The sequence below is a fragment of the Rhinopithecus bieti genome, unplaced genomic scaffold, assembly GCF_001698545.2.
Source record: "Rhinopithecus bieti isolate Rb0 unplaced genomic scaffold, ASM169854v2 scaffold_9981, whole genome shotgun sequence".
NCBI classification, from domain to species: domain Eukaryota; kingdom Metazoa; phylum Chordata; class Mammalia; order Primates; family Cercopithecidae; genus Rhinopithecus; species Rhinopithecus bieti.
Genome location: NW_016806838.1, coordinates 2,648,590 through 2,676,380, shown reverse-complemented (window position 1 = coordinate 2,676,380; position 27,791 = coordinate 2,648,590). Strand labels below are relative to the sequence as shown.

Here is a 27,791-nt window from a genome sequence, read left to right as displayed (position 1 = left end):
GAGCACTGCAACAGCACTCTGGAGGCCCTTCTCCAAAGGAGGTGTTAGGCTAATTGTGAGGGTTAGGGAGGTGGATGGGTCGGAGGGGAGCAGCTCCTCTAGAACCTAGGACTGAAACAAATCTGGAAGTGAGGGCCCCACTTGTTAAGTGGCGAGGTGATGTCAGTGGGTCCCTCCCCCTTTTCTAGAGGACCTGGAAGGGGTCTGGGCTGGGGACCTGCCTTCGCTGATGCCTGTCTGTCTGTCCTCCCCTGTCTTCCCTGTCCACACCTTCTCCTGTTTCATTGCCGTCTTTATGTCTGTCTCTGGACGCTCTCTGGGTACCATCCTATCCATCTGTGTTTGCTGCCTGGGCCTCCATCTCTGGCTCTGATCCTTCTCTGCCTCTTGGGGTGTCTCTCTCTCTGCACTTGCCTGTACTGGCATTCTGGTCCCCTTTCCTATCCTCATGGCTCGCTCTGTGTCACTTCCATTTCTACCTCTGGCCCCTGACTCCCATCTTGGTCTCACCTTTTCTCTCCATATCCTTGTTCTCTTTGCTTGTTATTTCTGGTGCTGGCCTCTGCCCCTCCATCCCTGCATCCATCTCTGTGCTGGGTCCTGCCTGCTCTCACTTCCCACTCATCTCGGCCCCCTCCCTGCCCACCTGAGCAGCAGCGTCCCATCCAGCCCTCTTTCACCAAGTCCCTCTGCCGTGAGTCCCACTGGAAGTGCCTCCTGCTCTCGCTGCTCATGTACGGCTGCCTGGGGGCAGTGGCCTGGTGCCACGTCACCACAGTGACGCGCCTCACCTTCAGCAGCGCCTACCAGGGCAACAGCCTCATGTACCATGACAGCCCCTGCTCCAACGGCTATGTCTACATCCCCCTGGCCTTCCTGCTCATGTTGTACGCCGTCTACCTGGTGGAGTGTTGGCACTGCCAAGCCCGCCATGAGCTGCAGCACCGTGTTGATGTGAGCAGTGTGCGGGAACGTGTGGGCCGCATGCAGCAAGCCACACCCTGCATCTGGTGGAAGGCCATCAGCTACCACTATGTCCGCCGTACCCGCCAGGTCACCAGATACCGCAACGGAGACGCCTATACCACCACCCAGGTGAGGAGCTGGTGGGGAGTGCAAGACATTCAACATGGGAGGTGGCACTTGGCCCTGCCTTACTCCCTCCCCACCTCCCTGGGGGAAGGTGGGAGGAGCACAAGGCAGTGAGCTCCCATGAGCACTGCAACAGCAGGGCAATAGCAACAACCATAGTCATAACAGCAAACAACGACCAGGAGCCAGGCTCTGCTCTAAGTATTTTACACACATCAAATCATTTATTTAACCCTCATAACAACCCTATGAGGTAGGCAGGTATTCCCATTTTGCAGATGAGGAAACTGAGGCCTGGAGAGTTTAAGTAACGTGTCTAAGGTCAAATAGGCAGTATGTGGTGGAGATGAGACTTGAACTCAAGCAGTCTGGCTCCAGGATCTGTATACTATTTAGTGCTTAATGGGTCTATTTGGTGATTAATGGCAGAGTGTGGTGGCTCAGGCCTGTAACCTCAGCACTTTGGTGAGGCAGGAGGATCTCTTGAGCCAGGAGTTTGAGACCAGCCTGCCTCATGGCAACATAGTAACACCCCATCTCTAGAAATAATAAAAAGAAGTAGCTGATGTGGTGGTATGCACCTGTAGTCCCAGCTACTCAGGAAACTGAGGTGGGAAAATCATTTGAGCCTGGGCAGTTGAGGCTGTAGTGAGCTGTGATCACCACAGTGCAAGACCCCATGTCAAAAAAAAAAAAAAAAAGAAAAAGAAAAAAAAAATTAGTGCTTAATGGTTGGAGATGGCTTCACATGCCCAATATCATAGCATGCTCTACCTATTCAGTGAGGTGACTGCTACCGAGTTCTCTTTCACAGGTATGGACACCTAAATTCAGTGACTTGTCTAAAGTCTGCTGCTCTTAAGTGGTAGTGCTAGGCTCAATCCCAGCTTCCTGGATCTCAGGTTCAAGGGTCTAAGAAGAGGTGGGCATAGGAAGTCTCACTGGGGTTGGGCAGGTCAATCAGCACTTTGTGGACTCGCCAGGATGAGACATATTGGAGTCCTGGAGGAGACGTTCCCAGATGTAGGCCATCTGTCTTAGTATAAGGATCAACAGACAGAAGCCTGGGGCCGGTGAGAAGCAGGAAGGAGGCTGAGTGATAGCTATAGCCTGAACAGGAAGGCTAGAGACAGAGGGGTTCGTTAGGGAGTGCTTCTGGGGAACCCATTTGGAAACACAATTGTGAAAGGGAAGAAAGAAGAAGAGAAGGCTGTTTGTGGTGATGCTGGAGCACTTTGGAAAACAGAGGCAGTGGCAAATGGATCAGGCAAGCCAGAGGGGCAGTTCGTGGCCAGGGCCTGACTCCTAGAGGACGCAGGGTTTAGTTAGAATTTAAACACGCACAGGTAGGGCTGGTTCTAGTCTGGTCCTCACGTCTGATTACGCAGAGGGCGTCAGTTGCTCTGCAACTCAGAAGGAAAGATCCTAACCAGCTCCAACCGGCACCTAAACCAAGACACACTTAGGGTCCGACCGGGCAACCAGTGCAGCGATGGGGCGGGCGAGGGTGAGTGGGCAGAAGCGAGCACCGCTGATGGGCTCCTCGCGACCCTGCCGCCTGCCCCCTGCGCCGCAGGTCTACCACGAACGTGTCAACACGCACGTGGCGGAGGCCGAGTTCGACTACGCGCGCTGTGGCGTCCGCGACGTGTCCAAGACGCTGGTGGGGCTGGAGGGCGCGCCGGCCACGCGGCTGCGCTTCACCAAGTGCTTCAGTTTCGCCAGCGTGGAGGCCGAGAACGCGTACCTGTGCCAGCGCGCGCGCTTCTTCGCAGAGAACGAGGGCCTGGACGACTACATGGAGGCACGCGAGGGCATGCACCTCAAGAACGTGGACTTCCGTGAGTTCATGGTGGCCTTCCCGGACCCGGCCCGGCCGCCCTGGTACGCCTGCTCCTCGGCCTTCTGGGCCGCGGCGCTGCTCACGCTGTCGTGGCCGCTGCGAGTGCTGGCAGAGTACCGCACGGCTTACGCACACTACCACGTGGAGAAGCTCTTTGGCCTGGAGGGCCCGGGGTCGGCCAGTAGCGCGGAGGGCGGCCTCAGCCCCAGCGACGAGCTGCTGCCCCCGCTCACCCACCGCCTGCCGCGGGTCAACACAGTGGACAGCACGGAGCTCGAGTGGCACATCCGCTCCAACCAGCAGCTGGTGCCCAGCTACTCTGAGGCGGTGCTCATGGACCTGGCGGGGCTCGGGACGCGCTGCGGCGGGGCGAGCGGCAGCTACGCGCCCTCGTGCCGCTACGGCAGGGGTAGCGCGGGCCCGGGCGCGGCGGCGTGGCTCCCTACCGGCGCAGCTGCGAGGCACTGGCCAGCGCGCCGTCAGCAGCTCGTCCCATCCTTCTTCGCGCAGCGCCCTGAGCCAATCTGCGCCAGGCCCGCGGGCCGGCCCGGGCCCCGGTGGGGCGCGGCGCGGGGGGGCAGCCGCTTCTCGCTCGGCCGTCTCTACGGCTCCCGGCGCAGCTGTCTGTGGCGCAGCCGCAGCGGGAGCGTCAACGAGGCCAGCTGCCCCACGGAGCAGACGCGGCTGTCCAGCCAGGCCAGCATGGGGGACGACGAGGACGACGACGAGGAGGAGGCCGGGCCGCCGCCGCCCTACCACGACGCCCTCTACTTTCCGGTCCTCATCGTCCACCGGCAGGAGGGGTGTCTGGGCCACAGCCACCGGCCGCTGCACCGCCACGGCTCCTGCGTAGAGACCTCACTGTGACCTCCGTCCCCGGCGTGGCCCGCGCCGCCCTCCCTCCTGCCCCTCGCGGGACTATGCTCCCTGTGCGACGCAGGGCGAGTCACCACGGTGACTGAAGCCGCGCGGGGGGCAGGGAAAGGGAGGTGAGGGCCGCAAGACAGACCCGGATGGGACCGAGACCCCTGTCGTCCCTGTACATAAAGAGACCGATGGGTGGGAGGGGGTCGGCTGCTCCCCGAGATCCCCCTGGCAGAGTCATTCTTACAGCCCTACCCCTGAGTTCCTAAAGGGACACCTCCCTCCTGTCCAGCCCTTCAACAGATCTTCGGACTGTTAGATGACAACCGTGCTGTGGGCCCCGCGTTGGGCCTTGTCTGAAGGGAGACGTCCTGGCGTGCAGCTGGGAGATTTAGAGGCTGTGGAGAAGGGAACTTGGGGTTTTCCTTCCTCCGTGGCCTCACTCCCCTGGGGCCTCTCTCTATGGAGGGAGCAGTGGTTTGGTGACCAGCAGGCTGGATTCCAACTAGCTAATGCACTTAGCGGGTCTGAGGCTGGGGCCAGGTGTCAGCCCCAAGCCTCCATCCAACACCGTGGAAATGTTGCTATCCTCTTCTTGGCGCTGACCCCAAGATTGGGGTTTCCCTTCTGCCGCTCCTTCCGCTGTTGTTTATCTAACTGGGCCCCCACTCCAGGTCCAGAGGGACTGTGCTCACCGCACAGACGGCACTCATCTCCCACTCCCTGGTCCTGCAGAGCTGTTGCCAGGGTGCAGTGGTGAGGAGAGTGAAATGTGGAGGACTGTGTACCTCAGTCCTTTCTCTAAACTCCGCAGCCTCCCAGCAGGGGCCTCCTCATCTGGGTTCTGGGTGTGTACTCCCTTTAGAGAGTGTGAGATACACCCGGGCGGGCGACACTTGTTAAAGCTGGCCAGGGCGAGTGACTAAGGGGAGAGAGCATGACATAGACCTGGGTGACAACGGGGACCTCTGGAAGCAGGTGGGAGTAAGAGAGGAGAGGGCAGTGGAGGGTGGAGGAAAGGACTTCCAAAGGTGGGGTGTCTGTGGGGGCAGCCTTTGCCTCCCTAAACCTGTGCAGAGGAGTGGAGCGTGCTTCTCCCTCAAACACATCTCTGGGGGGCTGAGGATGTTGTCACAAGTCCCAACTGGAGAAATAACTCAATTCCAATGGCAGGGTCAGAGGCAAGCATTCTCTAAATCTTGCCCAACCCTTCCATCCTCCCCTATCCTATGAGCTGAAGCCCTGCTGTGTGTCCCAGGGTCTTCAAAGGGGCATCCTGCCACCACCCCAGGGCGCTGGCCCCACATCCTGTTCCCCTAAAGCTCTGACACCGCCTTCTCTCCCTGTGCTCACCCCACCACCTCCACCCCAATGTGCTTCAGTGTGCATGTCTGTGAACAGCCCTCCTGCCCTCCCAATCTCCCCAGCAGATTTAGTGCCCAGGGATTGAGCTCACATTTCAGGCTAGAGAGGATAACCCTTGGGCCACCCACATCTCTCACCCCTGATGCTTCTTACTTCGCCTGAGCCATCAGAACTCCTCCTTCCCCTCCTTCAGCCCCTCTCATCTTCCTCCAGCCCAGCCAGGCCTGCACCACCAACTGTGTGGCCTCCACCTATGCAACATCACTTCTGGCTCCCCTTTTCTTCTTCCTAGGGAGAGGGGCCCAAATTGTGGGGATACCATGGCCCATGGCTTCTAAAGAGTTTAGCTTTACTTTCAGGTAGAGATGGCTGAGTGAGGAGGGAGAAGAGGCTAGAGAGAGAGAGGCTTGGGCAGGGGAAACAGCTGCCCACCAGGTTTCCCTGGCAGCAGTGCCCACCTGCCTATCAGCACTGAACCTGCCTGGACCCCGAGTCTGTGCTTCTTGGGGGCCTGGCATTTGGAGCACCCTTCTTTCCTCTGAATGGACATCTGTGAGGTACAGGTGGTGAGCTGCAGCCTCAGGCTCCATTTCTTAGCCAGCTGGCACCCGGATGTCATGCTCTGTGTGGGGACAGCCTGGCCACCTCAGGGCTCCAGGGGAGGAGGAACATGGCTCCTTCTCCCTCAGGCCTGTTCCTGAGACAGAGCCTGGTCTCAGAAGAGGGGAAGGGGGACCTCTATTTTTATTTTTGCCTGTATTGACCATTTCTGCCTAGGTTGTCTCAGACAGCCTCATCTCCCACACACGCACAGACTTAGAGAGAAACCAATTCTTTGGTCTATTTTCTTGGTAGCTTTATTGATTGCCAGGGAAAACAAAAACCAGAAAATTAATCTCTAAAATTAAACTTTACACTGAATGTTCTTGTTTCTCTAATTAGAACCTCTGCTAGCAGCTGTGGCTATACACACACACACACCCTCACACCTACACGTTTGCACTCCGGAACTGTCAGAGGGTGTCAGGCACAGACAGACTCTAGGTTGCCTAGACAGGCATACACATGCAGTCACTCCCAAGCCCCCTTTGGTGCTCTGCTTAGCGTCTGCTTAGTGGAAGGAGTCCTTGGAGAGCAGGCACTCCTGGATTGGGGTTGTAGCCCATGACCTGCCCTTTGGGGACACAGTTCTGGAGGCTCTGGGCCAATAAATCAGCCTGAGGAGGATGGGGAATGGCGCTCAGCCTGAATCAGTCAGCTAGGTCTCTTGAGGCCCTGGGGCTGATGTGATTCCTGGAGGTGTGGCCCCAGGTGGACAGCTACAGAGTGATGGGGACTCATGGAGGGCACCTGGAAGGCTCCATGTGGCCTGGGGACAAGGGCTTGTGGGGTGGGCTGGGCCTGGCTGGGGAGAAGACAGGTCTCTGTCAATTGGGTGCATCACACTGTGGCCTTTTTGTCGTGGATTTAAGCGCAAAGATTGTACAAATCAAACTGGTGGATAATAAAGTTGTGGATGACTCACTGACTTCCTGTCCCAGTGTGGCACTTCTTTCCCTCCCTCCCAGGGAAGCTCTCTGGGGTGGGTGGCAGAAATCGTGTCATCCTTCCCTGGAAGTCGTCATCTACAGCTGCCTCCCCAGAGGAGGCCACTGGGTCTGAGTCTCTGGTGTCATTTCGTTGTCCCCTTCCCAGGTTGGGGGTTGGGGAAATAGGGGATGGCGTGGCCTATAGAACTGGATCACCTAAAGCAGAGTCAAGCAACAGGGAAATGCATCTACAGGGGTGAGGGTGGCAAAGAGAGCCAGGCATAGCTCTGTAGCCAGAGTGTGTGTGTGTGTTTGAAGATCAAGGATCTGTTTGGTAGAGAAGAAAATGGTGGGGAGGGGAGTCAGGGAGGCAGGCAGCCCCCATGGGAGACTCTGGCAGGCACAGTCCCTCAGACACCTCTCTGACTTCCCTATTCCTGGAAGAAGTTGGTCATTTGTGGGGGTCCAGTAATATCCTTTCCCTGGGCACAGGGGCTGGGTTCCTACTGCATACCCTTTCTTCCCCCATTCCAGTCTCCCTTTCCTGCCTCATGTCTCCATCCATACAACCCTTGATCACTCCAAGGATATTCATGGTCCCCCTCCCCGCTCCCTCTGAACCAGAGTGATACTCTGCAGCAGGCATGGCAGGGGTATGAAATGAGGGACAGGGCTGGGGCCATGATCCAAGTCAGATCATTTTATCCCACAGAGTTCTCAGGGCCATTGGCAGTGATGGTTGACATGAAGTGGCTGGGATTCAAGGCTCGCTGGCGGGCTGCTTCTCGGTTTGCGTAGAGGGCCTGGCCAATGAGGTACTCGCTTTCCTGGGCCACATCTGACAGGCGCAAGTCAAATTCCAGGAGGGTCTTGTTGTCTGACATGCCTTCCAGGAGTTGCTTCCCACCATCCTGGGAGAAGGGTGCAAAGGAAGGGGTCATATACATCACTACCCAGGATCTGACATACATACTACACATTTTCATGTAGATGTGACTAAAACATAAAGTTTCGCAAAACAATACTTAACCTTTTTGTGACGCACGTTGACATATTCTATTCTTTTCCTTTTGAAAAATGGTAGCCAATACCCACTAAATTTATTTCTCAACCCTACTAGCTTGAAAAACATAATCTCTGGCAGTGATGAGAATTCCATTCCTTTGGTTCAGCCATGGGCTTGTGGGACAACTCTAATGAGATGCAAGGGGGAAGCTGAGAGGGGGTGGCTTCTGGGAAGGTTCTCCTCACTCCAAAAAGAGAAGAAAAGGGAGCAGGTGTTCTCCTGTTTTCTGCCTCTGCGCATGTCCCTATGTGAGATGTCAGAACTGTGGCAGCCATCTTGGGACCTAGAGAAGCACTAGAGAGGCGTTAGCCATGAGGCTGGGGTGGGCAGAGCAGAGGGTGGCACTGAACCCAGGGGTTTACCAACCCTATAACCCTCTAATTCTGGTTGTGGGAGACACTGAATATTCCTCCTGCTTAAGGCCATTTCTGGTTAAGCTTTTTATTACTTGCAGTCAACAGCACCCCCTCTAGAAAATGTGTGTGTGTGTATGTGTGTGTGTGTGCATGCACACGCGTGTATGTGCCTGTGTAGGTGAGCAAGGTTCTCATGGGGAGGTTTAGCAGAGGGTTCAGTGACCTAACGGAGGGCCCCGCTCAATGGTTATCACAGCTCCAACCCCTGCTGGGTTGGGTGGGCTAGCCCCAATGTGAAAGAATTTCATGTTGGGAGGCAGAATGCCACCATTCTGTGGTTGTGACCCAGTAGTGTGTTGCAAAGTCAATTTAATGGGTCACAGAAGCATTTAAAAATACAATATAGTAGAATGTAAAGGAAAATATCAGCATATATCACAAGTCATAAATTTCAAAATTATGTTTATGTTGGTGTTCATGTAAATTGCATTTTTTTTTTTTTTTGAGATGGAGTCTTGCACTGTCACCCAAGCTGGAGTGCAGTGGCACGATCTCAGCTCACTGCAATCTCCGCCTCCTGGGTTCAAGCAGTTCTCCTGCCTCACCCTCCGGAGTAGCTGGGGTTACAGGTGCATGCCACCACACTGGGCTGATTGTTGTATTTTTAGTAGAGATGAGGTTTCACCATGTTGGCCAGGCTGGTCTCAAACTCCTGGCCTCATGTGATCCACCCACCTCAGCCTCCCAAAGGGTTGAGATTACATGCGTGAGCCACTGTGCCTGGTCATAAGTTGCATTTCTTGCTCTCAGACTTGGTTAAGAAAGTTTGAGAGACACAGTCTATTAGAAAGGACTCAGGTTTTCAATCAATCTTGGATTTGAACCACAGCCTTGCCACTTTCTACTGACTTGATGCCCTTGGGCAATTCATAATCCTCTCTGAGACTTAGTGTTCCATCTAGAAAGTAGGGTTAAATATACTTAGTTATATACTTAAATATATTTAGAGTTAAATACGCTTAGGGTTAATATACAGTTACTTAGATAACTGTAAGGATTAAAGGAAAAATAATCACTGGGATACACAGTATGTGTGCATACTCGATGCAGTATGTAGTATGTAAAGTCTGTGATCTTCATAATTATCCCACAAGTACTCCTGGCAGTTGGATTCCACACCCACCCTCACAAGCCCAGAGTAGGTGGCTCACCAGCCCGATGTGGTTGCAGGACAGGTTGATGCTGGTGAGTGTGGTGTTGATGGCGAGCACCTGCGACAGGAGTGTGGCGGTGGGTTCAGACAGCTCATTGCCACCGAGGTGCAGTGTGGTGAGGCACTTGTTGGTCTGCAAGGCATGGGCAAGAGCCTGGCCACCCTCATCCTCAATGCAGTTGAGACGTAGGTTGAGGGAAATGAGGTTGGTGTTGTGTGCCAGAGCATGAGCCAGCGACTGGGCACCAGGTGCACGCACCTGGTTGTTGGCCAGGTTGAGCACACGCAGGCGGCTGTGGCTCAGCAGCTTGGCAGCACCTCGTGCACCACGGTCCCCAATGAGGTTGTGTGACAAGTCCAGCTCCTCAAGGACTGGGTGGTCCAGAAGACTTCGAATTATGATGCGTGCCTTGTCATCATCCACCTTGCTTCGGGTCAGCTTGAAGATCTGTGGGCAGGCAGAGGGTCTATGGCACCTGCCAGCCAGGGATAATCAGCCTGCCCACCTAGATCTTTGGCAAACTTGGCTCACCTAGTGTTGGCCACCTGGCTGGGTCTTGGAGGGGGCCAGGCCTACCAGCATGGCACAGTAGTGTAGAATTGGTGGCAGGTAGCAGGGGGGAAAGATCACTGTTTATTGAGCAATTACTACATGCTTGGCTCTTTTTTCTTTCTTTCTTTCTTTCTTTCTTTCTTTTTTTTTTTAATGGAGTCTCGCTCTGTCACCTAGGCTAGAATGCAGTGGCACGATCTCGGCTCACTGCAAGCTCCACCTTGCGGGTGCACACCATTCTCCTGCCTCAGCCTCCTGAGTAGCTGGGACTATAGGCGCCCGCCACCACACCTGGCTAATTTTTTGTATTTTTAGTAGAGACGGGGTTTCACCGTGTTAGCCAGGATGGTCTTGATCTCCTGACCTCATGATCCACCCGCCTCGGCCTCCCACAACGCTGGGATTACAGGCATGAGCCACTACGCCCGGCCGCTTGGGTCTTTCTTAACCATTATCTCTAACCTTCAGCATCTCGATGAAGAAGAGAAAGTTCTCTCCATTTTGCAGATACAAAATGGAGGCTTATATTATTTCCCCAGAATAATACAGTGATTGAAGCAGTGGAGACAGGTTCAGAATCCAAGCCTGCCTGAGGCCTCAGCCCCTCACTGCATCCTCCTCTGCCAGCCAAGATCCACCAGGGCAAGGAGAGGACCTCTTTGAAGGAGGTTGCCAGGGCAGAACCAGGGAGAAAGTGGGGAGGTAGAGAAGCAGGAAAAGGATGAGATAAAGGAATGAAGGAAAGGGGATGGGGCTGGCAGTATGAATATTGTCCATGGGAGCCTCTCCCCCTCACCTTCCTGCTGGCTTATCCTGCTCCTCTCTCTCCCTTGAGACCTCTGAGTGTCTGACCTCTCTCTCCCTAGCCTTCAGTTCACTCCTCTTTATACCCCTCTTACCCAGCTGAGTCTTTTGTGTCTCTTCTCTTTTCATTGCATCTCTCTGGCAAAGCCCTACCCTGGATCAGCCCCACTCTCTATTTTCTGCATGCCTGTGTGCAAGCAACTGACAAAATAGAAAACATCAGCTGACGGGACTGGTTGCTATCACTGGAACCACCAATAGGCTTGTAACGCTGCATGCCAATCTAACTATATTTTTCTGGCCAAAATACTTGCCTATAATCTACAACAACTATTTCAGCTTTTTGCAGCCTCCTCATAATTCAGGAGCCTCCTTGCTGAGCTCCCTCTTTCAGCAGGTGAACTCTCCTCTTGCCTTCCCAGCCATTGAATGGGAACCTGTCATTTTCCTGATACCAAGCACTGACTTATTGGTCTATGAACCCGTGCCTCTCTTCTACATTCATCCCCTTTCTTGCAACTGGATGGAACCTTACACTGGTTTTAAACATATGTGAGTTATTCTGAAGGAACCCAAAGCTCTCATCTGTTATGGCTGTACCTTTCCCCCTTCACAGCCAAGTTCTTGAAAGAGCTGATCACAGCCACCCATTCCTCACTTCCCACTCTCCCCAGACACCACTGCTATCTGGCCTCTGCTCCTGCCACTCCACTGAAATAGCTCCCCTAGGTGACCTCCACGTTCACTAAATCGAGCCCTCAGCTCTATTCCACCCCGTTGCTCACTCCCTGTACTTGAAACATACCCCTCCCTTGCTCTGTGACACAATGCCATGTCCCCCATTTCCTCCTCCCTCTGGCTTCCTGGCAAGCTCTTCTTCCACTAAGACCACATGCCAGGCCTCTCCTTGTCTTGCTTTTGGCTCTCCCCTGTGAGACTCCATCCAAATCCAGGGCTGCAACTGCCACCTTCATGAAGACGGCACACATTTCCACATTCAATTCAGACCTCTCATCTGAGAGCTTCGGACCCTCTACCTGACTAACAAAATGACCCCTTCTTTGAGATGCCTCAAACTGAAACTTACACTCTTCCCCCTCAAAACTGATCCTCTTCCCACATTCCCTGTCTCTGCAAATGGCCCCTCCAGCCATCCAGGCTTACAAGCCAGACGTCTTGCACTTCACCTCCTTCTCCTTCCTTCTCCTTCAGATCCTCCCTATGCCAGTGTGGCCCGTGCATGCCAGACACATGTCTGCCTAAATATGTCTTGACTCTCTCCACTCCTCTGAGACTCCACAGACACTACCCTCGCTGAAATGACCCTCACCCTCACCTGGATTTGGCAATGATCTCCTAGGTAATCTGCACGTCCACTGCTGCCCTGCCCAGGCCATCCTCCCTCACAGACGGAGTGACATTTTCACGTGTGAAATCCAGTAATGGTACCTACCTTTTTGCCTAAAACACTTGGATGGTGTCCCAGAGCTCCTAAGGATAAAGACAGCCTCCTGGACAAGGCCTCCTTTACCCAGCAAGGCTGACCACCTCATACTCTGTGCCAGCCACACAGTCTTCTCTTTCTCTTTGAGCTGGCCATGTTCGCTCTGCCCACAGAGCCTGTATGCACTGCTCCCTCTGCCTGGAATGTTCCTCCCTCTGAGACTATAACTCCTACTCCTCCTTCTAATCTCTATGTAAGTGACATTTGTTCAGGGAAGCCTTCCCCTGCAAGGTCAAATGCTCCTTTATAATCTCTCATAAGAGTATCTCTTCTTTATGGCATTCATCCCAATTCAGGGGTACCAGAAAAAAGTACAGGATGCCCACTTAAATATAAATTTCAGATAAATAAGAATGCCCCATGGAATATTCGGGACATATACTAAAAATTATTTGCTCTTTATCTGAAATTCAAATTTTTTGGAGATGGTCTCATTTTGTAATCCAGGCTGGAGTGCAATGGTGTGATTGCAGCTCACTGCAGGCTTGAACTCCTAGTCTGAAGGGATTCTCCCACCTCAGCCTCCTCAGTCACTGGAAGACGACAGGTGTGAGCCACCGTGCCTGGACCTGAAATTCACATTTAACCGGATATCCTGTATTTCTATTTGCTAAATCTGGCAACCCTATTCTAGTATCAATTTTATGTTTATATGATTGCTGATTAGTGCCTTTATCCCATCAAGAGTGTTAGCTACAGAGGGCACAAATGGCACAATCTTGCTCATCCTTGAATCTTCAGCACCTAGGACAGGGCCTGGAGTGCATATGTTTGTTCAATGAAACAAACTGGTGAACTGGGAGAGCAGCACCTTGTTCATCTCTACACCCCCAGAACCGTGTATCTTGGTGCAGGGTGCATTAAAAAAACACTTGACCAATGAAAGAGAAGGAAATGGGAAGAAGGTAACAATAGAGGAGGAAGAGGAGGGGAGAGGGAATCTGAGAGATGCTGAGGAGGGGTGGGGGGCAGGCTGGGAGCAGACAGTACCTTGAGGGTGTGGCACGCCTTGATGGCGGCTGCCAAGGAGTGGCAGTCGCGGTAGGTGAAGAGGAAGAGATTCCACTCGAAATTCATGCCGCAGTCCTTGACATCGTACACCAGGTCCAGCTCCTCCAGGTGGCTCAGGCCAGCTACCAGATCGCCTAGTTGATAGTGGTCAACGGTGGGCTCCTCCATCTCTCCCTCGCTGCCTGAGTCCGACTGGTCGCCCGGCCGGAGCTGGGCTGGGAGCCGCACTGGCGGAAGGAACTGATCGACGTGGACCCTGCGCACATAATTCCTGCAGAGCGGCAGCAGGTCGAGGATCACCGCGGGGTCCGTGGTGCCTGGGATAAAGTGCTTTAGCAGGTTCTCCAGGTGCCGCTCAAAGAACATGCGTTTCCAGCTGCCGCCATGGTGGGCCACGTGGCACACGGGCCAGCGCTGCATGCAGCAGCGGAGCCAGTAGTTCTCATTGTCTATCAGGTTGGCGGTCACAGCCAGTGGTAGGTCAGGGGACAGGTGGTTCAGGACCTTCTGCTGGTGTTCCGGGAGCATCTGCTTCAGGATAGGGTTTTCTTTGGGAACAGAGGAAGGAAAGCAGGGGGTCACAGTGTTGGGGGACACCTCAACATGATGCCTCAGGCTGGGCCTGCCTGGGAGCACCAGGCAAAGGGAAGACCCTTCCCTGCTTAGGGGATAGACAGCCTCTCCTCTCAGGAGGGATCAGGCGGAGGGTGGGACACCAGCCTTTAGCTTTGGGATGTTCCCTGCCTGAAGGGGGACATCTCAGCATCTGTTCTCAGGGAGCTCCCAGACTGAGGAAGACTCTCAGGTCCAACTCTCAATTACCACCTGGTCTGATGGGGAATACAATTCCTGAGGTCAGAGGCTTCCAATCTTATTTGATTCATCCATTTCAAAACAAGAAATTTTTTGAGCACCTACTATGTGCCAGAAACTGGAGGTACCACTATGAGAGACTATTATGTCCCACGTGCTGAAGATATAAGAGTAAGCAAAACAGGGCTCCTCCCTTTTGGAGTCTACATTCCAGTGAGGGGAGGCTGACAATAAACAAGTAAAATGAGTGAGACTGGGTGACGATAGTTGCTGGAGATGAAATAATGGCCCTGTCCTCAGACAGCGCTCCATCTGGTAGGAGAGGCTGGTAACCCATCTTTGGAAAGGATCCATATTACAAAGCACAAAATATGGAACAGACCAAGAGACCCTACATGGCACGGAAGACGCCATCAGAGTGGAGGGTGGTTCACTTGGGAAGGCTTTCTGGAGAAGGAAGTAGATATGGCTCAGGCTGGGTTTTGCTGGAGAGAGTGGAAAAGGCAAGGAGAGGGCAGAGGCATGGAGGGTGCAGTGTGGGTGGAAGCCTGGTGGGATCTGCCAGTGGGAACAGAAGGAGAAAGTGCCTTGGCCCTGGGTGGAAGGGAAGTGTTGAGTAGGTATGAGGATGCCATACGGGAGAGCAGGGGCTGCCCCAGGACCCAGCTTCTGCAGTCTTGGCTCCAGAGAGTCCCCACCCACCTTGCCCCACTCTTGGCCTTCTTCTTCCCACCCAAAGCAGGGACAGACTCACTCTGGAAGTTCCTGATGATGTGCTGAATGCAGAGCTCTGTGAGGAGGGGCACAATGGCCAGTGACCACTCAGGATCCTCAGCAATGATCCGGCGCATCCGATGGAAATTGGCCCCAGGATGTGGGTTCCTGGACTTTGCAGGGACTGGTGTGATTGAAGGCTTTGAGAGCTGTGGGCCTGTGCTTGAAGTGTGTCCTCCAGTGGAGGACTTGTCCTGGGTGGAGACCGAGGAGTGGCTGGGGTCCAACAATGCTGATGTTGTTACGGTATCCTGCATGCCGGAGTCTGGTAATGTAGGGGTGGGTGGCCCCTGGATGGCCTTATGACAAGAAACTTCTCAGACTGGCAGGTCCTTGATACAGGTAGGGATCTGGAGCAAAAGGAAGAGGTAGTGGTGTTACTTTGGAGGGTCTTGGTGGGCATTTACTAAGAGAGGTGGTACAGAATAGTGCTTAAGGATCAGTCCCTGGAGTGAAGCAGATCCAGGTACACATCCACTGGTTATCTGTGTGACCTCGGGCAAGTTACTGAACCTCTCTGAATTTCAGATGCTGCCTCTTAGAAATGAAGGTCGCAGTTCCAGTAGGATTATTTGGAGGAGTGGATAAAATAATGCATCCAAAGGGCATAATATATTATCTGACACATGAAACTAGCAAGGAGCAGCCCAAAATTTTAGATAATAGCTCTACAGCAATTACGGTAATTGGTCTGTGCCAGACAATCTTTTTAGTTCTTTATGCCTATTAATTCATGTGTCCTCAGAAAAGCCTTTTCAGAAAAGCCTTTTTCAGATAGACACTTGTATTATTCCCATTTTTCTGCTGGGAAACTAAAGCACAGAGAGGCAAATTGACTTGCCCAATGTCATGCAGCTTAGAAATATTACAGGTGGGTTTAAATTCAGTCTGTCAAATTCATACTCTGAACCCTACATTGGACTGGCCCTCTGAGGGTGAGGGGTGTATATTGCCAAAAGACAGGTATAATAAAGAGCCATTCAACTCAAAACAGGACCCTGCACTAAGTATTTTATAGAACAGCAACTGCCTGATCCGTAGGATGGGGTTGAGAACAGCTCTGGCCAACAGAAATATAATGCAAGCCAAAATGCAAGCCACATATGCTATTTTAATTTCTTTAGTGCCCACATTTTAAAAAGTAAGGAGAAACAAGGCTGGACGTGGTGGCTCATGCGTATAATCCCAGCACTTTGGGAGGCCAAGGTGGGTGGGTGACTTGAGGTCAGGAATTTGAGACCAGCCTGGCCAACATGGTGAAATCCCATCTCTACTAAAAATACACAAATTAGCCGGGCATGGTGGTAGGTGCCTGTAGTCCCAGCTACTCAGAAGGCTGAGGCATGAGAATCACTTAAATCTGGAGGGCAGAGGTTGCAGTGAGCCAAGATTGCGCTACTGTACTCCAGCCTGGGTGACAGAGCAAGACTCTGTCTCAAAGAAAGAAAAAAAAAGTAAAGAGAAACAGGTAAAATTAGTAGCTTTTTTTTTTTCTATCTTGCTCTTGTTGCCCAGGCTGGAATACAATGGTGCAATTTCGGCTCACTGCAACGTCCGCCTCTTGGGTTCAAGTGATTCTCCTGCCTCGGCCTCCCAGGTAGCTGGGATTACAGGTGCCCACCACCACACCCAGCTAATTTTTGTATTTTTAGTAGAGATTGGGTTTCACCATGTTGGCCAGGCTGGTCTCGAACTCCTGACCTCATGTGATCCACCTGCCTCAGCCTCCCAAAGTACTGGGATTATAGGCGTGAGCCATGGTGCCTGACCATGAAATTAATTTTATATTTAGCCCAGTATGTCTAAAATGTTATCTATCATATAATCAATATAAAATTATTAATGAGATACTTTATATACTATGTTTTCATATGAAGTCTTCAAAATCTGATGGCTCAATGGGCACATTAAGCCTGTGGCTACCATTTTGGAAAGTGCAGGTTGAGAGAGAAAGGAGAGGGGAAAGAGACCCATGCCTTGCCCAGGGTGCCAGCAGCCTCCTCTCCTCCTTCCCACTGAGAGCTCAAGCTCCAGGTCCCTTCCCTTCCATCTCCCCATCCAGTCTGCCTCTAGCTCTCCCAGCCTCCCAGCATTCCAGACAGCAGCGGGCAGGCGTGGGAGGCGAGAAGGCAGCTAAATCTGGGGCTGAAGACAGAAGACAGAGGATGTGTCTTGGTCTGGGGACCCTCCCCCATTTGCCCATTCCTGTACCCTTATACTCCTGCCCTGAGATCTGCAGGAGGAAATGGGGCTGCTGGCACTTAGCTCCTCCTCCAGGCAGTTTCCCATCAGATGTGCACCCTGACAACTCAGTGCACTGGGTAGTGGCTGGTGGGAGGGAACACTCTGAACCAGCAAAGGCGTCCTTGGCAGAGGGAGGGACCAGATGGTGCTCCCCAGCCTGCCAGGCATCTCAAGGAGGAAAATCCTGGTTGAGAGGCAGGTGGCGGGGAGAGGGATAGTGCAGGAAAGATATCTAGGTATTGTGACATCCCTTATGCAAATCAAATGCAAATTCACACACAGATTGTGTCCAGAATTGTGGAATAACCAGATCGTGCTTTTTGACTAATGGCCTCTCAGAGTGTAGGGCTGGAGGGGGTTGTTGCTTAGCGGTACCAGCTGACTTTGCATTTCTGACTTTGCCAGGTATGTCTTTGTGACCTTGGCCAAGTTACTTAACCTATCTGAGCTTCAGTTTCCTTATCTGTGAAACTGGATAATAATATCTTCCTACATGGGCTGTAGTGGAGATCCCCCTGAGATAATGGTCGGTTAATATTGATCATTGTAAAGAATATAGGAGGGGTGTGTGGAGAACGAAGGTACTATGAGGGGCAGGGGTCTGAGGCTGGAGAGAACACATCCTGGAGACCTGCTTCTTGAATGCTGACCCGAGATGGTATCTTTGGATAAGTGCAAAGTTTCTGAGGTCCTTCCCTATTTTCAGGATCGATGTGAAGGGCAAGGAGGCAGGGTGGTGTTGGGGGCTCACAGACAGCACGACAGAGGCAATGGAGAAAGGTCAGAGGCAACAGACCAGACCAACTCCTGCTTGGTTTTGGCCTAAAACATTCTATAATTTCCCTTGGTCCCAGATATGTCCCTGGACACCCATGGGCCACACCCAGGGAGCAGGACCAGGCTTGGCAGGGGGAGCCCCAGGTTGCTGGTATGCATTGCCCTGGAGTTGGCTCTTTAGTCATTCCTCACAGCACCATCCAGCCTCAGCATCCTGGCAGGCAGTCCCTTCTCCTTCTTCTCCTGGGGAGCCACACCTGGGAAACCCCACCCGGGGCCAGGCGGGATGCCTCTGCAATGAGGTGACTCTAGTCCCACCACCTAGCACCTTATATTCAGGACCTGGAGTTCTTCCTGCCATCTGGTCCTAATTGCTCTTGCTGCTGTTTCGTGCCTGCAGCCCGCCTCTGGGCATGACACAGCAGGACCCATCGGGGCATATTCCAGGGCCCTGAACCAACTTCTCAGAAGGAAGGGGCAGGGCCTCACTCCAAATCACATGGCTGCCGTGTGCATGGCTGGTATAAAAATGAGCCCCTACCACCTTCAGCATTTACAGGATCATCCATACCATAAGGCAGGCAAATGTTGAAAAAATTAACTGCGTAAGATCAGAGTTGATAATTTTCATTTAATCATCTCTTGATTTTTAAAAAATGGATATCACAAAAATATTTTGGCAGGCAAATTATTACCAGACACAGAAGATTCTTCTAAGGAGGATTTTAGTTCTAAGTGTTTTTTAAAAATCTACTTTTAAAACTAACAAAATAGAAAACAAAGTATATTTAAAAGGATAACGAGCAAAACTAACTCCTTGCTGCCCCGCTATCACTGTTATGAGGAGGATATGGAGTGTGGCTCCTCCCTCGGCAGGCCACGTTCTGACCCCTGCCCTTGAGGGCCACCCTTTGGTGTGCCACTCTCTTAGCTCTCTTCCTACTTTCCGACCATTCTTTTTCCAAAAGTCTTCACCACAGACTTCTCTCCCTCTGGCCATCCCCCATGTGCCAAGGTCCCTCAGAATTCTGCCATAGTCATCCACTCATTCCTGCTGATGGGCTCTAGCTTTCACCTCTTCCAGGTGGGGTTTCCTAACTGTGATGTCCCAGGAGAAGCAGAGGGTACTGCTTACCAGGATGGTGAGGCTGGGGGGTGGTGGTGTGAGTAATGCCAGACTCTCCTACATCTGCATTCCAGACTCGAGTCCACTGGGATGCTGCCTAGGTCCCTCAAACTCAATCCATCCAGATGCTAGCACCAGAAGCCACGGAGTCACCTCTCTTTCAGCCCTCCCACCCCACCCCACCATCTAGTTACTGATTCAGTTCTGCCTCCCACCCAGGCAGCTCTCCTTTCCTGCTGCCGTCTTAGCTCAGGGCCCCAGTGTCTGTCTGGATCACAGCGTCAGCTGTTGGGCATGTAGTCTCTGGCATCCAGTCTGGTTCTCTCACATCCAGCCTTCACACAGCCGCTGTGGCAGGCTCCTTGTAAGCCCTCTAGTGGCTCAGCACTGCTTACGGTAAAATCCAGCCTCCTCACCTTGGTGTGTAAGGCCCTCCGTGGCTGGACACCTTGTTGGAAATAAGCTCCTCTTTGCATCTGGGTTGCAAAGAGCAGCCCAGTTCATGCTGCCAAGCCCTTGCTCAAATTGTTCCCTCTGAAATGCCTTTCCCACCATCTCAGCCATAGAAAGGAACAATCACTGGTCTTCTGAGTCTGAACTCAGGCACCACTTCCTCTCTGAAGGCAAGGTGCTTCTTTGTCCCTGATGCCACAAAACAACCCCTCCCATTGTCAGACCCCATCTTTCCAGTACCTGCATCACTCCAGTGACCTGACTGCCCACCCTCTCACCACACCCACACTAGACTGTGAGCTGCTTGAGGTGTAGGGGCTGTCTCCTCCTCAGTTTTGTTTCCAATTCCTAGTGGTAGGTCTGCTTTAGGCGAGGTAGCTGGTGTTTGGGGCTGCTCCACTGGCTTCTGATAATAGATTCTGGCCAACAGGAGTATCCTGTTGGTCACGGCAACTTGTTTGTGGGTGGCTATCTGATATAAGCCAATCAGAGTCCTTCTTGAGATTTGTCCAAGTGGAGGGAGACAGAAGGACATGTGTCCTTGAAGGATCTGGATCTCCTGCTACTGGAAGTCATTTCTCTCCACACTTATAAGGTCTGTTTGTGGCAGGAGGGAATCAAGCCTGAGGGAGAGCAGCAGAAACGAAAGATAGACCCAGACAGCATCCTGGTATCTTCGATCCCCATGCCTAGTCCCGGAGGCTCCCAGAGCTGTCTGGCTCCTTGGCAGTGCCTTCAGCTCTGAGAGCTAAGTTGGCAGCCTTCTAATAAGTCCCTTTGCCAAAGCTAAGTGTTGGGTTTCTACTCCTTTTGACCAAAAGGTCCTGCCCCATTTTGACCAAAAGGCTCACTGTTTGGTGAGTGAAATTATGGGAAAAATCCTAAATCAGTAGATGAAAGAGTTCAATGGGATAGCTGAGAAGGGTCAAAGGCCCCCAGGTTATTACTCACAGGACCTGATTCACTCCTGTGGCCTCTTCCTCTCTTGACTACATTGAGCCTCTAGTCTCACATTCCATGTCTCCAGGGCTGGGACAGTATCAGCACCTTACAACTGTCCAGCACTTAACAGTTACAAGGTCCTTTCAAGGTTCTTTCAGAACTATCCTCACAAAAAAAAAAAAAAAAAAAAAAAAAGGCTGGGTGTGGTGGCTCACACCTGTAATCTTAGCACTTTGGGAGGCCAAGGCAGGATTGCTTGGGGCCAAGAATTCAAGACCAACCTGGCCAACATAGCGAGATACCATCTCTAAAAAAGAAAAAAAATCTCATGTGATTCTTCAACCACCCTATAATGGAGCTAGGATGGGCTTCCTTATCCCTATTTTACAGATGAAGAAACAAGGAAACAGGAAATGACTGGCCCTAAAACACCTATGAGAGCTGGGGCCAGCATCTGAGGGCAGATGTCCTACCTCTAGTCACAATACACTACCCCTCCACAGTCACTCAGTATGTCCCCCTCCCCTGGCTGTTCCTGCCCTCTACTAGGAAAGAAGAAAGAATATTCTTGCTCCTTGGGAAGTGGGGAGGGCTTCCCTGGGCTGAGAGCCCTCCCAGGCCTTTGGTACTTTACTGTGGGAATTTCAGGGCCCTAATGTACAGTTTTCATCCCTGTTAGGGTAAATGCATTTTCCCCCTAAATGAAACAAAATTTAATATCAATACTTGTGTGCCTATATCCATATGTTAACCTTGAGCTGCTTTTTAAAAACACATCTCATCATTTTAGGTCAAACAAAAGCATAGTAAATCATAAAATGTATACTGACACTAATGTACCAAACTTTTTTTTTTTTTTTTTTTTTTTTTTTTTTTTTTTTTTTTTTGAGATGGAGTTTTGCTCTTGCTGCCCAGGCTGCAGTAAAATGGCGTGATCTCAGCTCACCACAACCTCCACATCCCAGGTTCAAGCGATTCTCCTGTCTCAGCCTCCCGAGTAGCTGGGATTACAGGCGTGCGTCACCATGGCTGGCTAATTTTGTATTTTTAGTAGAGATGGGGTTTCTCCATGTTGGTCAGGCTGGTCTTGAATTCTCGACCTCAGGTGATCCGCCCACCTTGGCCACCCAAAGCGTTGAGATTATAGGCATGAGCCACTGTGCCCAGCCTAATGTAGCAAACTTTTTAAAAAGTAGACTTTGTAATCTATTGCTTCTGACAGTTTAAGTGTGCAGAAATTACGTGTATAATACACATGACTATATGAGGATATATATATTCATTCCACACCTTAGTGTGAATGAGTTACAAAGCAAAGTTAGAAAGGGGGCAAGGAAGGCCGGGTGTGGTGGCTCATGCCTGTAATCTCAGCACTTTGGGAGGCCGAGGAGGGTGGATTACCTGAGGTCAGGAGTTCAAGACCAGCCTGACCAACATGGTGAAACCCCATCTCTACTAAAAATACAAAAATTAGTCAAGCATGGTGGCGCATGTCTGTAATCCCAGCTACTCAGGAGGCTGAGGCAGGTGGTTTATAAGATAATTAGGGAAAAAAAACGAAGGTTGAACCCAGGAGGCAGAGGTTGCAGTGAGCCGAGATTGTGCCACTGCACTCCAGCCTGGGCAATAAGAGCAAAACTCTGTCTCAAAAAAAAAAAAAAAAAAAAAAGGCAAGGGGGATAACCACGGAGAGGAGAGGAGGTGGGGAGGGAGTGGGCACAGGAGAAGACAGGAGTCTGAGAGAGCTCTGCCTGCTTCACAGGTTGGCCTTAGTCTGGCCTGGCAGTCACCAGCCTGCAGCTGAGGGTGCGAGTAGGCGGCACTATCTTCCCTGGGAGCCTGCAGGGATGGGTGCATACCCAATAGCTGGGGGCCCGGAGCACATGGACAGTCCCCAATGACTCCAGGGCAGTCCTGGAGGTGGCTGAAGGGTCACCTTCCTCTCTGGAGCTTTCCTTCCCTGGGGAACCTGTTGGGTCAGTCAGAGAATCCCAGAGTTTGAAGACTAGGAGCACGCTCAAGACTCCAGTCTTGAACATGGGCAGGACAGGAATCCTGACATTCCAGAGATGTCAGGGCCACGAGGAGTGGGTATGTCTTGTGCCACCACCTGGTGTCCCCATCCAAGGATGTGCTGTGCTCTCAGAGGGGGAAAGTGGGAGAGTGGGGACATACGCAGTGGACTTTCACTTCTCTGGGACCTGCCTTTATCAGCTTGTTTGGCTTCACATGGCTGTGTCTCTAACCCGGTACCACAGTCCCTAGGGAAGGGCCAGTCCTCCTCCCCTGGGTCCCTACTGTGCATCCTCAGGACCAGGGTCCAGGGTCCTGAAATCACACACAGGGAATAACGTCCATACCAGGCCATTAACTCAAAGGACCGGGTGTGAAGGACTGCTCTTTCCATGCCCAAGCACGGGTAATAGAAAGTGACAAGATGCTCCAGTTTGGCCAGAGTTGTCCTCATTTCTGATGGCTTGAATCTGGTGGACAGGTGTTCTGGGAACCATACCCTTGGCTATATATAGCTATGATTTATTGAGAGCTCCAGGCCTTCAATAGCATGTACATAGCAGGAGGCAGGACAGCAGCTGGCTAAGTACTCAGGAGTTGTGCTGCTGCCTCAAGTCAAATCTCCACTGTGCCCCCTACTATCTGTGCAACCTTGGGCAGGTCCCCGCTTGCCTCAGTTTCTTCATTTATAATGTGGAGACAGTACTTAAAAGTACCTATTTCATAGGATTACTCAGAAGATTAAGGTGTTAATGTGTGTGAGACATTTCATATAGTGCTGGGCTCAGAGCCAGCACTCAAGATGTGTGTTAGATATAGTGAAGATGCTAGATGGCTTACTTACATAATTTTATTAAATTCTCAAATTAATTATTGAGGATTATTATTTAACACTATTGTCCCTGTTTCACAAATGAAGAAACTGAAACTTAGAAAGCTTAAGTAACTTACTAAATGTCACTAGCTAGTAAGTGGAGAAGCTGAGGTTTTAGTTTGCGTCTGTCTAATGCTCTTACTTCCATGAGATGCTGGGGTTGCTTATAAATTGCTCCCAACTCAGTCATTCACAGCTCTTTTCCAGTGAGTCTCCCACTTTCTCCAGCTCATGAACTCTCTTGTTCACCAACACGGAGCCCAGGGTTATCCCCTTGGTGCTGACCTAAATAGTCCAGGCTCCCTCTTCCAGTTCATTGCTGGGCACAGGAGCCTTCTGCAAGGCTGGACCACTGCCTGCATCCTTTGGAGGGCCCGAGGAGCCCAACGGAGTGCTGCAGAGTGGTGCTCTCCTGCCCCTGGCACATTCCCTCCACCGGAAGTCTCCGGTCTTCTCCATCCTTCCTCAGGTCCCCAGCTAAATCTAACCATTCTGGGCAGGAGCTCCTTCCACCTGCCCTAATGGGAACACGAGGAAGATGCTGTAGGTGAGCATTCTCATCTTCTTGTGCATCACAGTCCTGGTCCTCAACTGTCCTCACCTCCCTTGCTCTTAGCCGAGAAGTGGAGACACCCAGTCCTCTTTGGGCAGACAGCACCTCTGTGCCTGGGATACTTCCCTAGGAGCTGGCTGTGCACTCACTTCTCTGACTGCCTTCTCAGCCACTCCCACCCCAGATTCCCTCAGGAGAGCCCTCCTCTGTCCTCAGGACTCTCGGTTTTTGTCTACACTCACCTCCTCCATTTCTTTCATGCCCACCATGTCTTACTTTGGGGTAAGTCACTCCCAAGTTGGGAATTTCATTTATGGAAGGGCAAAAAACTTTCTTCAACCGAGCTTCGGCCCGCGTACTTGGACTTGGGCTGGGTGAAACCGCCAGTTCACTTATCACAGCCCCTGGGCTGGCCTCCTCCCAACTCCTGACCACTCAGGTCTGTTGTCTCAAAAGGGACTCCAGCGGCTCTGCTCCCACCCCTCCTTACCTTCAGCTCAGACACCCTAGCAGGGAAGCTCAGCTCCAAAGGCCACGGGGTCCCTCCCCCATCCTACCTGGGGTGTAGAGGCGCTGGTTTCTCCTTGGTAACCCAGGAAAACAGGCAGTGCAGTGGGAGGGAGATGCAGAAGCAAGCTTCTGGACACGAGGGAGGGATTACAGCCCTCGGGTGCTGGGAACAGGGACGGCCTTTCGGAGAAGCCTGGGGCCCCAGAGCTTGGGACCGCTCTCCTCCACGCCCTACGGATGCCCTCTCCTCGCCTCACTCGGATCCCCAGCCCCGGGCCAGACGGTCTGCAGACAGTGACTGTGGTGGGGAGGAGGCGCTGGGCGTCCTCGCATGGAGGGCGTGGATTCTCCCGTTGGTACGGACCGGCGCTTCCCCGCCACAGAAAACGGAACCCAGGCAATGGCCGCCTGTGGGCTTCTGGCAGGTGTGGGCAGAGGACGCTAGAGGGGCTCCCGGGCCCAGCTGACCTGAGCAGACCCCGATGAGGGAGACCGGGGCTATGTGTCCCCACTCCCCGAGGTCGCCTCACCGGCTTCGGGAGCCTCGGCGCTCGCCTCACGCAGAGTCCCGCGCGCCGGCGCCGGTCGTTGTCGTTGGGGACGCCCCGCGTTGCTAGGAGCGGGCCGGGCTGGGAGGACGAGTGCGCCGCGGTTCGGAGGAGGAGGCGCTGCTGCTTCCTCGGCTGCAGCTGCGCGCCCGGCAAGCGGCTCACTCGCGCGCAGGGTGGCGAGGCCAGCCCTTCGGACGGTTCCGTGGAAGCGGCCGCTTTGGGGGTAGTGGGACCGTGGCCTTGCGCTATGCCCTGTGCTCCCGTGGGACGTGTCTAGGAACGGGTGGGCTTTCTGCGGGAGGCGGAGGTCGGGCAGGTTGCTGATCTGGAGTGCTTGTGCTCTCTTGGTAGCTTTTGTGTGGCCATGGATAGGGAGCTGCTCCAGGAAAAGCGTCTGTGGAAGATGAGGAGGGTGGACGGACCTTCTCCAGGGAACCTGTATAAGTCACTGAACTCCCCTGAGGTCTCCTGTTGACCTTAGGCCCTGCGGGAGGGCACCTTCCACCTTTTCCCCAGCTGAAAGTCTGGCACCAGACGCAGGAAGGTTCCAGGCCAACACAGCGCTCCTTCACACAGCCCATGCCCTGTGCCAAACACCCTTCCAGCCCTGGCGCCACAAGATGTGGCTGGGGCCCCTGATCTCCTGGAGGGTAAGAGGGACAGACTTCAGAGGGACGGTTAGTAAAAAAAGAAATTGGCCTTCAGGGAGAGAGAGGCAGCCAGGGTGGTGGGGGTTTCAAAGGGTAGCTTTAATTTCAGCTCTGCCGAGGACTACTAGTTGGTTACCCTGGATGTACATCTCGCTCTGTTAACTCATCAATAAATCAGGGGTGCCACAACTCATCTTGGCGCCCGCGGAGGAACTTGGACCAGGGCCTGTGGTGAGCACTGCTGAACAGTGACTACTGTTCCAGTGGCCAGGATGCTGAGGCAAAGCTTTGCAAGCAGAGGGGCCAGGCACCGGGGATTGGGTCCGTCCAAGGCCTCACCAGTGCCTCAACAGCAAATCATCTGTGCCTTAATTAGAATGAGAAACTGTGCAGAAAATGATGCCAGGCAGGCCCACGCTGCTAGAATTTTTACTAGAGAGAACTTGGTACCCAGGGAGCCCTTGATTTGAACATAGGTCCCCTGAGGCCCTTTCCTTCAACAGAGATCTAGGAACAGAGACAGAGGTCCAACATCTGGCTGTCTGAGGTGGACTCATTCTGGTAGGGAAGGAGGGCTTTCCTCCCTCTCTTGGCTTCCTCCTGCTTTGAGGTGTCAATTTTCAGCTTCAGCTCAGGCTTGAGGCAGGTGCTGTACAACTTGTTTTAAGAAGTGTACTGTTCGTCTGACTCTGCTCTCCAACCTCATCACCTGCTCCTATCCCAGCTGACTGCTCAGTGGCACTGGCCACCTCACCCCCACCTCACGGCATCTGCACTGGCTGTTCCCTCAGCCTGGAATGCTTTTCCCTTAGATTTCCACATGGGTCACACCTTCACCTCCCAGCTGCCTGCTCACATGCTACCTCTCGGTAAGGGACTACCACCGTCCACACTCCTAATCCCCATTATCTATTTTCCCCCAGACCTCATCACCATCTGACACTTTCTCCCTTTTTTTGACAGGGCCTCACTCTGTTGCCTGGAGTGCAGTGGTGCAATTATAGCTCACCGTGGCCTTGAATTCCTGGGCTAAAGTGATTTTCCCACCTCAGCCTCCCAAGTAGCTGGGACCAAAGCGTGGGTAGTCTCAGCTACTTGGGAGGCTGAGGCAGGAAGATCACTTTTTTTTTGTAGACAGGGTCTTGCTGTGTTTGCGCAGGCTGGTCTTGCACTTCTGGCCTCAAGCAATCCTCCAACCTCAGCCTCGTAAAATGCCAGGATTATAGGCATGAGCCATCAAGCCTGACCCTCTTCTTTTGCTTTACTGCCTGTTTCCTCCACAAGAAGCAGGCTCTATGAAGGAAGGAATCGTGTTTGGTGCCCGCCACGTTCTCAGTTGCTCAATTCATCAACAAACCAGCAGGGCCCAATTTAATTTAGAGGTCATTGCTAATTAAAGAAGTGATAGCAAAGGTCTCCACTGCTGAAATGATTTTCACAGGATGGTTCTGTGTCGTCCCAGTAGCCAGGGAGCCCTTCATCAGTGCCCACTGTTGCCTGGCACACAGAGCCTGTCTGAACACTCATGGCAATGAAGATGGCCTGATGTGGATCCTGGGTGGCCTTTCAGACAGTATGAGTTCAGACTGGTGTTAGGGCACCCATACCAGGTTGCTGGGAGGGGCAAAACTACTCTTTCTTAAAGTAACAGAACCTCTGGAGCTTCCTGTCCTCTGTGAAATTATTTACTTATTTGAGACAGAGTCTCGTTCTGTCACCCAGGCTGGAGTGCAGTGGTGCAATCTCAGCCCACTGCAACCTCCGCCTCCCAGGTTCAAGCGATTCTTCTGCTTCAGCCTCCCGAGTAGCTGGGACTACAGGCGTGTGCCACCACGCCTGACTAATTTTTTGTATTTTTAGCAGAGATAGGGTTTCACCGTGTTAGCCAGGATGGTTTTGATCTCTTGACCTCATGATCCTGCCTCGGCCTCCCAAAGTCCTGGGATTACAGGCGTGAACCACCATGCCCGGCCAGTGAAATAATTTTTTTTTTTTTTTTTTTTTTTTTTTTTTTTTTAGATGGAGTCTCCTCTTACCCGGGATCTCAGCTCACTGCAAGCCTCCGCCTCCCGCGTTCACAGCCATTCTCCTGCCTCAGCCTCCCGAGTAGCTGGGACTACCTACAGGCGCCCGCCACCTCGCCCAGCTAGTTTTTTGTATTTTTTAGTAGAGACGGGGTTTCACCGTGTTAGCCAGGATGGTCTCGATCTCCTGACCTCGTGATCCGCCCGTCTCGGCCTCCCAAAGTGCTGGGATTACAGGCTTGAGCCACCGCGCCCAGCCCAGTGAAATAATTTCTAATGTACAGTCA

General features: G+C 52.6%; 2 protein-coding genes across 5 annotated transcripts; one reads left to right on the top strand and one right to left on the bottom strand.

The window, feature by feature from the left end:
- Positions 1-24: 24 nt before the first annotated feature.
- On the top strand, positions 25-6,693 carry TMEM151B (transmembrane protein 151B). The gene is made up of 2 exons (XM_017878109.1): positions 25-1,095; positions 2,669-6,693. Exons 1-2 carry the CDS (start codon positions 733-735, stop codon positions 3,800-3,802), a joined length of 1,497 nt encoding a protein of 498 aa, XP_017733598.1. The 5' UTR covers positions 25-732; the 3' UTR covers positions 3,803-6,693.
- Positions 6,694-6,786: 93 nt separating this feature from the next.
- Positions 6,787-26,557, bottom strand: DRC5 (dynein regulatory complex subunit 5). 4 transcript variants are annotated; one of them, XM_017878108.1, is made up of 5 exons: positions 24,327-26,557; positions 14,768-15,137; positions 13,180-13,748; positions 9,588-9,776; positions 6,787-7,604 (listed from the first exon to the last, which is right to left on the bottom strand). In XM_017878108.1, exons 2-5 carry the CDS (start codon positions 15,042-15,044, stop codon positions 7,395-7,397), a joined length of 1,245 nt encoding a protein of 414 aa, XP_017733597.1. In that variant the 5' UTR covers positions 15,045-15,137; positions 24,327-26,557; the 3' UTR covers positions 6,787-7,394. The 4 variants fall into 4 exon arrangements, with proteins under 4 accessions (XP_017733597.1, XP_017733594.1, XP_017733596.1 ...); XM_017878105.1 differs by having other exon boundaries at positions 7,379-7,604; positions 9,327-9,776; XM_017878107.1 differs by having other exon boundaries at positions 7,379-7,604; positions 9,327-9,776; positions 24,810-24,878.
- Positions 26,558-27,791: the final 1,234 nt, after the last annotated feature.

What these genes read in the sequence shown, in the direction of transcription:
- TMEM151B (XM_017878109.1), top strand. Translation starts at nt 733, where the DNA reads ATGTACGGCTGCCTGGGGGCAGTGGCCTGGTGCCACGTCACCACAGTG. An exon ending in ACGCCTATACCACCACCCAG is followed by an intron (nt 1,096 to 2,668) that starts GTGAGGAGCTGG and finishes CCTGCGCCGCAG; the next exon opens with GTCTACCACGAACGTGTCAA.
- DRC5 (XM_017878105.1), bottom strand. Translation starts at nt 15,044, where the DNA reads ATGCAGGATACCGTAACAACATCAGCATTGTTGGACCCCAGCCACTCC. An exon ending in CATCATCAGGAACTTCCAGA is followed by an intron (nt 13,749 to 14,767) that starts GTGAGTCTGTCC and finishes CTGTTCCCAAAG; the next exon opens with AAAACCCTATCCTGAAGCAG. An exon ending in CCTGCAACCACATCGGGCTG is followed by an intron (nt 7,605 to 9,326) that starts GTGAGCCACCTA and finishes CCCTTCTCCCAG; the next exon opens with GATGGTGGGAAGCAACTCCT.